General features: G+C 35.7%; 1 protein-coding gene and 1 long non-coding RNA gene across 7 annotated transcripts in view; one reads left to right on the plus strand and one right to left on the minus strand.

Moving 5' to 3' along the window:
- Positions 1-13,051, minus strand: part of LOC310723396 — a 388,685-nt gene that overhangs the window by 323,167 nt on the left and 52,467 nt on the right. The window lies entirely within an intron of this gene.
- The window catches only part of ikzf2 (IKAROS family zinc finger 2), a 60,020-nt gene continuing 49,045 nt past the window's right edge, over positions 2,077-13,051 (plus strand). For 2 of the 6 annotated variants that reach the window (XM_083536291.1, XM_083536294.1), the window contains exons 1-2: positions 4,155-4,370; positions 10,317-10,365. In XM_083536291.1, the coding sequence (XP_083392417.1) occupies positions 10,338-10,365 (28 nt within the window). In that variant the 5' untranslated portion in view covers positions 4,155-4,370; positions 10,317-10,337. Of the gene's footprint in view, positions 2,212-3,722; positions 3,791-4,147; positions 4,371-10,316; positions 10,366-13,051 lie in introns of those variants that run through there. The other 4 variants (XM_083536288.1, XM_083536289.1, XM_083536287.1 and 1 more) reach the window with 4 other exon arrangements.

Raw genomic sequence — 13,051 nt, forward strand, 5'->3', positions numbered from 1 at the left:
TATAAAATAAATACTGTATATGTAAACATTTGTTTGTATGTAAACATTTAGTTCAACAAGAAGTGTGCAAACAGCAGTTTTGTTCAAACTGAGTTTTTTTTTTTTTTTTTACACAGATTTGTAAAACATTTGTGACGTGTCTGAAATTCCTACTTAGTTCCTATTATATATAGTGCATTCTATCAAGGGTCAGAAATTTTGTGCCAACTTGAAGTAACTTGATTTGCTCACTCGTTTGTACCCACAATGCACTTTAATTTCAGTGGTTATCCAATGTAATATCAGTGTACATCCAATGTAATATTAGTGTACATCCAATGTAATATCAGTGTACATCCAATGTACACATTAGTTAACAAATTCTTTTCTCATACCGCAACACAACAAGGGAAAAGAAGTTTCACTAAAACTTTGCTAATTAACAAGAAGTTTACATCTGCAGTCAGGTCAAGGACACTAAGAGGAAACTCCAGTGCAATGTTCTGTACATAATATATGTTCATTTACTTGTTTATAATGGTTGATTTTTATTTTACGTTATCAAATAAATAAAATCAATATGAGAGACAGTAGTGTGTGCTTTTTTTCCTGTATTTATTTTCAATTTATTTTTATATAATAACCATAATTGTGAACAAACATCATAGACACAATCTTCGATACACCGCATATGTTAACAGAGCGGCAGGCGTAACATTTATGACCAAATCCAATATTTAACTCAGTGTCCAAATTCACTTAATAATTGTATTCCCTTTTTCCCATAAAATTTGTTTTTATGGGAACCGCTATGCACTATATAGGATTAGTGAATAAATGAAACGAGTCAGCAATTCCAGATGCAAATTTAAGGTTATCAACTGTTTATTGGACACCCGAATGCAAAGCTGTTCAAACTTCCTAAATGGAAATTCAATTCACTTATATGAGCCTATTATGCTTTATATCATTATTATATTATGTGTGTAATATAATAAAATCATACATATAAACACTATTTCCTTTCAAAGATAATGAAAACATACTGTAAAATACAGACCAATTATCATTAAACACATCTGTATATTAATATACTCTATTAACATATAATATCAATATATCAACAATTTACGATCCTAAAAAAAAAGAATACGTCATAAAAAAAAAGTGTATTGATCTTCATCTAGTTCAAGCAAATAGAAAATCAACTCATATACCAATACGAATAGCTAGTTATCATATTAACAGCTATTGTTATCCAGATAAAGCTTGGCTTCTGTTCTATTTATATACTAAAATGTATTTTTTTATATTTTTAAAATATATTTTTATGGTAAAACGTGTAAATAATGTGGCTGCGTTACTTTCCGCACATTGAAACATGTTCTGAAATGTTTTAATTCTCATATATTGCAGGGATTTTTCCACAATTATAGCTGTCACTTATTAACATAAATGACATCAATGTATTTTTTTTATCCGTTTATAATTACATTTGATATTGTGGGACATCAAGGGATGCAAGGAATCTCTCCTCATGTCTAATGAAGCAGCGATAAATAGTCACCAGCTTGTTAATAATTCAATTTTATAATGCTGTTTTATAAATATTATTATAAGGTATTTTAGATTTCTTTTTTTTTATATAAAACAGTTTAATTATTAGTATTTTTATGGCTCATTATTAAAAAATCCTTGGACAAAAACAAACCAACAAAAAAAAACCGACCACTCCATATTCATGTATTCTGAATGGTTCCATGTAAAATGTACAAAACGCTTATAAAATGTATCTTGCATAATAGTTTACAGAATTTGAAGATTTTTATTTGTTTTGAATTAATAAATATAGGTAGATTTATACTTTTGAGAGTCACCAACAGCTGGAACCAAATTCCTTTGTGTGGGCAATAAACCTGATTCTGATTTAACTTTATTCTTTAACCAATTTTCTGGTATAAATCCTAATGTTAGTGTTTGGAAAAAAAAGAAAAAAAAAAGATCCCAATCAAAATATAATTGTTTTTTTTTCATTTTAGAAAAGGAGTGATGAAGTTTACAAAGTCACAATCTGGCAACCCTGTATCGGTGTAACTCTGCCTTGTTGGATGTGTTTCTCTGGGTTTTGATCGGCTCCCTCTCCACTCTGATTCATATCTCTTCACTTCTCATGACCTGCTGCTGCTTTCTCGGTGGAGGAGGTGGCACTGATCCTTCCTCTACACCGCTCAGGTATCTACTCCGCTCCAGCCGCAGGGATTTTCCTTCCAGATGCCGTTTTATTAGGCTTTATTACAGACATCAGGGTCTCTATAACGCGTTTCTGCTCTGCGCAGCAGGGTTGCCAGGTGTTTACTAACTCCCGTTTGTTTTATATCAATGAATTAATGATACACAACAAGATTTGGTTCCCTCGAAAAAAACAATCCAAGTTTAGAATATAATCTCTCACGTGTTTAGGATTCGGCGAAGTTTAATTTATGAAAACATCCCTGCAATCTGGCAACCGTGCAGGATCTAGTGATACTGACCTGGCAACCCGGACAGTGCGGTTATCGGATCACCTGTTGCAATAGGAGCGCAGAATGGAGGGATTTTTACACACTTAATATTTCAGCAATGTCTCTTTTATTGTGTTGAACGGTGGTGCAGGGGGATGCAGGGAAGATCAAACATCCTGTAGACTCACGTGATATAAATACAAATATTCATTTAGATTTTTTTTAATAGGTAATTTTTTAATGTTAAACTTCCGGGTTATAATAAAGCTTATAATAAAACTTAGAACTTTCTTCTTCTTATTATTATTATAATAATTATTTAGAGGGAAGAGAGAAAAAGACTGACAACAGAAAGAGAGAGAGAGAGAGAGAAAGAGAGAGAGAGAGAGAGAGAGAGAGAGAGAGAGAGAGAGAGAGAGAGAGAGAGAGAGAGAGAGAGAGAAAACCCCTGATAAATTCCAAAATGCGCCTAATCATGTAATATTAATGTATTTAAAAGCTCATTGAAATCTCATGCGTGAAATCTCGCGATATTATGATATTATTCACCACGTTTTATTTCATGTCATTTATATCTTATTATATGAATTATACACACACATATATTTGTAATTATATATATACATATATTTTCACAATTTACCTCGAACGTTTGCCACGCAAAGCTCATCAATTTTACAAATTCAGCATATATATACTTAATATTATATATACATAAAAGATATTACTATTTTAATTTGTATTATTTCATTATTTATTTAAACACAGCAGGAGCCGAAAGTTGTTGCCATAGTGACCAAAACCTATCAAAGATGGGGGGGGGGAATAAAAGAAGAAGAAAAAATAAAAAAAACGGAGGTCATCAACCCACGCTGTCTTTATAATATTATAAAAATCCAGACATTTTTATTTATTTATTTATTTATTTAATTATATTATTTATATTAATAATAGTAATAGTAATAATAATAATAATAATAATAATAATAATTGCAAAACCTTCTTATTTATGACCAATTCCATAGGAAACTGGTGTATCCAGTGTACTCTCTCTCTCTCTCTCTCTCTCTCTCTCTCTCTCTCTCTCTCTCTCTCTCTCTCACACACTCATTCATTTTGTATATCAAGCCCAATTCTTTTTTATTGATCAATTTCGAATATAAAAGAAAACCCTAAAGAACTCCTCATTAAAATAATTAACAATAAAAATTAGTAATAATAATAATTACAAAAAAAAAAAAAAAAAAACAGTGGGACGACGGAAAGGAGACGCGCATGCGCACAGACGGGAAAGTGGAAAAGTTTGACAGGTATTGTTTTGTTTTGTTTTTTTCTTTTCTTTTAACGAGGAAGTCGGGGGTTGCCAGATCGGGTGCAAACGCCCCATTTGGTTAAATAATATAAAGAAACTGTTTTTAAAAAATGTCGCTGCTTTAAAAATATTAATCATACACCGGTTTCACGTGTGGACTTCCCTCACAGGGATCATATGGTCATTTTTAATACTTATTCACCATTGGGAAATATTCTGGATCTGGCAACCGGCACAATAGCGCTCAATGTCTGCGTGTTGGGTAACTTTTTTTTTTTTTTTTTTTTTTTTTTTTTTGCGCGCGTGTGTGTGTGTGTGTGTGCGTGTGCGTAAAGTTTTTTTTTTTTTTTTTTTTTCCCCACTTGTGACCAATGCCGATCTCCTGATTAATGCGTCCCGATCACAGGCTTATCGGATCACCAGAGTCATTTAGGGAGCTGTCTGTCCTCGGAAATTGTCTCTGAGACAGTGTCTTGCTTAATTCGCTCTGCTTTTGGGATTCTTTCCTTTTTATTTTAAGCCATTAAGCTTTCATTTTTTTTGTAAATCATTTTCACAAGGGGGAGAGACCAGACAAGGTAACAACATTTCTACCACTGACACTTTGACACACATGCATTTCTGAACCCTTTCTGAAAAAAACCTCACTTGCATCCTGCTACACTTTCAACTAGTTTATTATGATACAATATTGTATCATTTACCCATATACAGCTATACATGCATGCTTTATTTATATATTATATATATAAATAAACAGAGAGCATGTATAATAATAAAAACCCTGAGAGTGTAATAATGGAGGTATCTCGCAGTCTTGGTGGTCCTGGGCAGGGCGACAGGTGGAAGGAATCATTTCCCCCAACTGTGACTTAGTCCAAATTTCTAGATTTGCCACGGGATTCGATCATAGATCATTCGAATAAAGTAGGTTTAGGCAAATCCTAGGCTTCAGGCACACATGGTCCCAGTTGGAAGAAGTTCAGCAGCAGGAGAAAGTTTCAGCACTTAAAAGAGTTGGACGTGTTTGTTAATCCGAGTTCAAAATGTAGGAAACAAAAAAGGAAAAAAATTATAATAATCATGATTTGGTGCTCTGGCTGGATTGTTGGATCGGATTTGTGGTTTTTAAGGAGTGAAATCCACACTGTCAGATCTTTTCGGGGGTCTTCGACGATCATTCGCGTGCTGAAAATGTCTGTTCAGGGCTTTGAAAGTGAATCCAAGCGTATTAGATGTTCATTTAGGGCTCGAGGAGTGCTGAACAGTGTGAGATGGTCGATCAGGGTGTTAGTGGTTAATTCAACACTGTTAGATGATAATTCAGGGTGTTAGGTGTTTAGATCAGATCTATTAGATGTTAAGTCTGGGTTTTAGATGATAATTGAACCATATGAGATGTTCGTTCAGGACTTTGGTAATTAATTCAGCACTTCTCGGTGTTGAGTCGAGGCGTTCGGTGTTGATTAAACCCTATTAGATGGTAATTCCTTGTTTTCTGGTGTTAATTCAACACTGTTCGATGATAATTCTGGGTTTTTGGAGGAGCTATACGATGTTTATTTCAGGTTTTGGATGTTAATTCATGATGTTAGGTCTGTTAGGTGATCATTCTGGGTATTTGGATTTGAATTCAACACTGCTCAGTGTTACCTAATGGGTTTGTTGGTTAATTCAACACTATTCATGTTAACTCTGGGTTTGAGATGATAATTTAACCATATTAAATGTTAATTCAGGCATCTGGGAGTGAAGTATTAACAGTATTAGATCTTTGTTTGGGGTATTCGTGAGTTACTTCAACACTGCTGGATTTTTATTCAGGGTGTTAGACCTATAAGATGATCAATCTGAGTTTTGGGATTTGAATTCGAAACTGCTGGAGGTTCACCAGGTCTGTTAGATATAAAGTCAGGGTGTTTCGTGTTAGTTCAGTGTTTTGGGGTGTTAATTCCAGTGGTTTGGTGTTAGTTCCACGTTTTAGGGTGTTAATTCCAGGGGTTTGGTGTTAGTTCAGTGTTTTACGATGTTAATTCCAGGGGTTTGGTGTTAGTGCAGTGTTTTATGATGTTAATTCCAGTGGTTTGGTGTTAGTTCAGTGTTTTAGTATGTTAATTCCAGGGGTTTGGTGTTAGTGCAGTGTTTTATGATGTTAATTCCAGTGGTTTGGTGTTAGTTCAGTGTTTTAGTATGTTAATTCCAGGTGTTTGCTGTTAGTTCCACGTTTTAGGGTGTTAATTCCAGGGGTTTGGTTTTAGTTGTGTTTTACGGTGTTAATTCCAGTGGTTTGGTGTTAGTGCAGCGTTTTACGGTGTTAATTCCAGTGGTTTGGTGTTAGTGCAGCGTTTTACGGTGTTAATTCCAGGGGTTTGGTGTTAGTTCAGTATTTTACGGTGGTAATTCCAGGGGTTTGGTGTTAGTTCAGTATTTTACGGTGTTAATTCCAGTGGTTTGGTGTTAGTTCAGTATTTTACGGTGTTAATTCCAGTGGTTTGGTGTTAGTGCAGCGTTTTACGGTGTTAATTCCAGTGGTTTGGTGTTAGTGCAGCGTTTTACGGTGTTAATTCCAGTGGTTTGGTGTTAGTGCAGCGTTTTACGGTGTTAATTCCAGGGGTTTGGTGTTAGTTCAGTATTTTACGGTGGTAATTCCAGGGGTTTGGTGTTAGTTCGATGCCATCAGATGTTAATCCGGGACTTTGCCGTCCACTTCAACATCAAAGAAAAAGATTTAACCTGTTTCATCGGAGTTTATCGAGTTTACTGAAAGCTCACCGAGCGAGTTATCCAGGTGTTTAATCCTGCGATGCATGAGTTCATTTAACTCTCTGATTATAGAAGCTTTAAACACTGGCAGCATGAGAAATAATCCGGCGCTGCACTGAAACGTTTGGCGCAGTAGTTCAGAAGTTAAAGCACCGCTGTGAGAGTAAACCAAACGCTGTCGATTATAATCCGAGGCTGAGAGGCTAAGAGTGTCAATCGAGTGATCGAAGAGTGACTTCAGACGTTTAGATTATAATCCATTTATGCTTTTATGTGTTGTAAGTGTAAATTTATCCCCCTGTTTTATAATCCAACTCTAATTCTGCTCGTTGTAGATTGAAATCCGATGAGTTAACTGTACACATTTAACATTGAAATTCGTGTGTTTTAGGTGTTAATTCTACTCATTATAGAGTATAATCTGGTGAATTCTACACACTGTAGATTATAATCCAGTGTTTTATATGCAAAATATACACTTTATATTTCATAATCTAGTGTTTTATGTGCTAAATCTAAACACTATATTTTATAATCCAGTGTTGTAGGTGTTAATTCTACACACTGTAGATTATAATCCAGTGTTTTATATGCTAAAACTACACACTGTATTTTATAATCTTATGTTTTAGAGCAAAGTGTTTTAGGTGTTATTCTGCACACTGCAGATTATAATCCAGTGTTTGGTGTACTAATTCCTCACACTGTAGACTATAATCTGGAATTGTAGTTGTTAATTCTACACACTATAGGTTATAATCTACTCGTTTATGTGTTAATGTAATGTACTACAGATAATATAGATGTGTTTTAGTATAAATTCTACACACGACAGATTATAATCCAGTGTTTTAGGTGCTAATTCTACACAAAACAGATTATAATCCAGTGTTTTAGGTGCTAATTTTACCCCAAACAGATTATAATCCAGTGTTTTAGTATTAATTCTACACACGGCAAATTATAATCCAGTGTTTTAGGTGCTAATTCTACACAAAACAGATTATAATCCAGTGTTTGTATTAATTCTACACAAAACATATTATAATCCAGTGTTTTAGTATTAATTCTACACAAAACAGATTATAATCCAGTTTTTTAGTATTAATTCAACACATGACAGATTATAATCTAGTGTTTTAGATGTTTATGCATTATAGATAATATTCATGTGATTTTAGTATTAATTCTACTCCCTGTCAAATTTATTTTGGTGTTTTATGCATGAATTCTACACGCTATATTTTGTAATCCGGTGTTTTATGTGTTTAATTCTACTCGCTATAGATGGTAACCCAGTATTTTAAGTGTGAACTAGGTGTCAAATGATCTTGCATGCCATTAATCAGAAAAAAGAAAAAAAAAAAAAAAAAAATTTAAGCTCTAGCGTAGACGTGAGGGTAGCACCAGCGAGTAACCTGCAGGGCCACAACGCGATTGGACGATATTTTACCACATGATGTTTTGAACATCAGGATTTCATCCTTTTCTTATATTCAAAGCATATTTGACATTCTGAATCACAGAATGAGTCGAAGGACCGATGAAAGTGTGAGCTGTTTCTGCGTTTTGAAGCCAGGAGCTCGTCAGAGTTCAGTATCCCCCCCCCCCCCCCGGCACGGAGAAGTGTATCGAGGGTCGCTGTGCTCCTCGCCCTCGCCTCATTAACGTCCCTCATGCTTTCTATTATATTACAAATGAACCTGCAATTTATTCCCTTCTGATTTCAGTCAGAGTTTTGAAACGCAACTGGCAGCTGTGTCCTGCAGAGTTCCTGGATCAGTTGTTGTTGTTGTTGTTGTTGGTGGTGTTTTTGGTTTAGATTAGACGAGGTGTAGCAGTGGGAACTGATCTAAAGAGTTTAGGTTTTTTTTTTCAAGTTTATTCAGATTATTCATTATGCAGGTTCTTACCTGAAGATCTCTCTTTCTCTTTCTATCTCTCTCTCTCTCTCTCTCTCTCTCTCTCTCTCTCTCTCTCTCTCTCTCTCTCTCTCTCTCACACCACACACACACACACACACACACACACACACACACACACACACACACACACACACAGGCCTTTTATAGCAAATTAGAAACCTCTGTTTGAGCACGTGTGTCAGACTAACGCACTCTTCGTTTTAATGCTATTGAAAGTGCAGTACGCTGCTCACGCGTCTCGTCACGCTGCTGAGACGGTGTCCAACCGGTGTCCAAAAATTATTGTAATTTAATTAAAGGATTGTCCGATCAGCTGTACAACCCCTGCTATCTTCAGCGATCATGTTCATTTTAATCATGATATAAATTCAAAATATATTTTAAAAACACAGATTTATTTGTTTGTTTGTTTGCTTACTGATAAATATTGAGCAGCAAATAAGTAAAAAAAAACAAAAAAAAAACAAACATATATACTATATATATATATATATATATATATATATAAAATATTGTTTTTAATTATTATTATTATTATTATTATTATTATTTTATTAGAATTTTTTTTTTGCTGCTCAATATTTATTTGCTGTTTATCAGCTGTTCATGGGCAGACGAGGGCAGTCTAAATAAAAATCAATAAATAAACATACAAACAAACAAACAAATAAATAAATAAACTGTTTGTTTATTTAAAAACTCACTTACTTACCTGCCAACCAACTGACCTATTGATATATTTGTTTGTTTGTTTGTTTGTTTGTTTATTAATGGCAAGCTCTCCATAGCTGAGCAGGAGCCGTCCTTCATGAGCCGATACTCATTTTTCCATATTCTTTCAAAAAAAAAAAAAAGAAAAGGACACATTTTCATGCAACTCATAACGTCGTTCAAGGTCCGATTTAATGGACGACATTGCGCAACAATTTAAAACATTTGATTAATTTATTCATCTGAAAAAGCAGCTGGTAAGAACGTGAGGCATCGTTCGTTCTTTAACGGCAAAAAAAAAAAAAAGAGAAACAAACATCAAGGCCTGGTTGTTGAGAAAACACGAAATTTCATATCGCTTGTGCATGATGGGAAGACAAAAAATCTACAAAAAGAACATCGATTTCGTGCGAAAAGCTGCGTGCACGTCCATTTGAGTTCAAATGAATGGGAATGCACGCCAGCTTTGTGTAGCTCATGATAAAAAAAAAGAAATAAAGAACGAGAGAGAGAGAAACTCTAAAGAGTGTGAAGAGAGTGAGATATGACAGTTTGGTCTTCACCTTCCCTCACCTGCACCTCCTCCATTTTCTATTTGTAAGCTGTGAAAACCTTAAAAAAACAAAAAAAGTGAAAGGTACGCTGGTCTACTTCTTCTTTTTTTTTCTTTCCTCTATGAGTGAAAGACGTGTATACTATATATAGTTCAAGACATGTTTTAGTGTTAATTTGGTAGCAGGAGATATGAGTCATCTGGTTATAGTGAAGTGCTTCATGATGATTCGGTGCATAATATGGATAGTTTTTGTGAATTTTGAGTCCTGGGGTCTACTCATGTCCCTGATATTTGGGTTTTGTTAACGGGATTATATTATAGAATATCATATTAGATTATATTGTAGAAAACAATCCGATCAGTTCGTCATTACGCACGTGACATTAAAGCTCAGCATTGTGTCGGTTAGACAATTTATGTCCTTCTTATGTCCTGTGGTCATTATTGCATCTTCTATGCAGAAACCCAGTGCGTGTGGTCACATTTACACAAAGACGAGCATTTGGTGGCGCGTCCCAGATTCACAGCTCACATCACTTTGACGGTTTCTGTGTTTCTCCTCTCCACAGCTCGGCCCCCGCATCACGGTCATGGAGGCAACCGATGGCTATCTAGCGAGTAAGTATTTTTTTTTTTTTTTTTTTTTTTGCTTACTGTCCCCCTTTTCTTGTGTCTCACCAATATCTCAAGACCTTTTTTGTAACGTGTAAGATTGTGACGTACGACAGCTTTGGATCCTGTTGATGTTTTTTTCGATTTGTATTATTTTCTTTTTTTTTTTTTTTTTTGGGGGGGGGGGGGGGGGGGGGGTTGACGACGGTATGCATGTTATAACACGCTTGTGCAATATCAAGAGTTTGTGTTCCGTTGTTATTGGAACAAAAAAAAAATAAAAAGGCATCATTGCTGACATTTTTTTTCCAATCATCATTATTTCCAGTGCATCCTGAAGTTTTAATCGAAAATACATCATAGCAGAACATATTTTACAGGCTGTGTGTGTGTGTGTGTGTGTGTGTGTGTGTGTGTGTGTGTGTGTGTGTGTGTGTGTGTGTGTGTGTGTGTGTGTGAGTGTGTATGTCAGTGTCAGTGTGTGTGGTGACACTATCTGATTCTGTATCTATATGCTTAATATTTTAAAGATCTACATTCTGACATAAAGTGGGCGTGGCTTAAACATATAAATATATAGTATATAGTACATAATAATACATAATTCCAGCTTGGAAATATGTCTGAATCTGCTTGTGACAATTTTTTTTGTTTCAAAATTCAAATAGTTAACTCCTGATTAATTGCAACTAAATCGCACATTTTTATCTGTTCTAAATGTATCTCAATTTAATATTTTTCAACTTTTTAAAACTTTAATCAAGTAATTCTGCTATTTTAAATGACGCAAATCGTCAGGACACCGAATCGAACTTTTGCCATGTTTCCACACGGACGGTTTTATTTGCCGGATTTTGGTGCTTGATTTGAGATTTGTCTGGGGTTGCATCAGTAAAACAAACATTTAATGATTAAAATGTATTTCTGATTGAGTTGCATCGAAAGTTTAAATTTAACCTTTATATATAAATATAAATATAAATATATATATATATATATATATATATATATATATATATATATATATACAGTATATGCATTCTAAGTGTTTTTTTCATTAAAACCTGACATTTGTGCTCGCAGTGTTGTCACCTGCTTTTTTTTCTTTTTTTTTTTTCTTAATTTATTTATTAATTTTTTTTGTTGCATTATACTGTAGAGGAATTGCACAAGAGTCTGAAATACCCTATCTGACCCTATCTGGCCCTATCTGGCGACCCCGCGCTGGTCAGATCACGTTCTGATGTTCGATCTGAAGTCTACTTGAAACACCTGCATGATTCGCGTGCACCGATGTAGGCGTTCCTATCAAAGCGGCCGCCGCAGAGCTTAACTGAACCGGCGCCAAAAAAAAGGGGGTAGAATTTTCAGCCTGTTATAACTCATTAAATCCCCTTTCGTTTCTTTTACTCTCGGTCTGAAGTCTCTCCCCCGAGACGTCGACGTCGTCGAATTCTGAAAAGTCGATAAGCTGTGGAAAATATCCCTCTGAACGCTCTCTCTCTCTATCTCTGTATCTCTTTCTTTCTCTCTCGCTTTCGCTCATGCACTTATTCTGTTCCGTTCTGTTCTTGGCTTCTGGTGCGTTTTATTATCAGCACAAGGTCTTTGGTACCAGGTGCGCAGTGGTACCTTCCCCACCTCCCCCTTACAGATTTCCTCAGATGGAATGGTCTGATAAAGTGTCCCTCGTCAGAGAATCGGTGCAGGTGTCCTGGAAAACCCAGTCTAGCTCTTACACTCGCAAAAGCAGATCGATTACAACAGGAACGGAATTAATTGCATAAAATCTTTGGCGCCTTTTTGCTTTTTTCTTTTTCACTCGTAGGCGAGTTCGCCATTGTGTCGATCAACGACATTGTGGAATGTGAAAAATGCCCGACCCGAAAGAAGCTCCTAATCCCAGAAACGGTGGAACAATGCGTTCCGAAATCACGCCGCTCTCTCGACTACACCTCGGCGTCTTCAGGTTCTCGATCGCGCTGCTCCTTCGGACCTCCCTAATATCACCCGTCCGCATTTTTCTTCTGTTTCTATTTCCAGATCCTAACACACCTGACGCTCAGCATTCTGCAGCTCTTGATTACCTCAAAGCAGGTGTGCAGGCGTGTGGGAAGTGGAAAAGAGCAAAAATGTGGACGGGCTAGAGGGTTAGGACGACATTTAAAAAAAAAAAAAAAAAAAAAATCAAACGCATGTTTTTTCAGACGAAAGTTTCGTCTTGAAAGATATTACAACCAAATTTAAACAAGGGATCGGAGTGTCTTCTGGACCGTCCGTGGTGCCTTCGGTGTCTTCAGGCAGAAATTGTGAGACGAACACTTTTGATGAAACAACACGTCCACATTGGACACGCTTTTTCATCTTACCGAGCAATCCTTATCGCTTTTTGCTCTTCATTTCTAGATTCTTGATTGAGCAGCTCGGCTTCAGAGCTAAACAACCTTGTTTAGCTCTGTTTTAACAACCAAGGACAAGAGTTGTAACAGAAGGAAAACTGTACCGAACTACACTATATGGTGTAAAACGTTTGTAGGCACCTCACCGTAAGATTGCTATTTTCTTCTATTTGAACATCCCGTATACCACATTGGTGTGAGGTCAGGTCTACAACGATCCATCTGAGATGAGGAGGCCTGAGGTGCAGTCAGAATTCCAATTCATATCAAAAGTGCTTAATAGGGTTGAGATC

The sequence above is a fragment of the Silurus aristotelis genome (genome assembly GCF_946808225.1).
Source record: "Silurus aristotelis genome assembly, chromosome: 3".
In the NCBI taxonomy this organism is placed as follows: Eukaryota; Metazoa; Chordata; class Actinopteri; order Siluriformes; family Siluridae; genus Silurus; species Silurus aristotelis.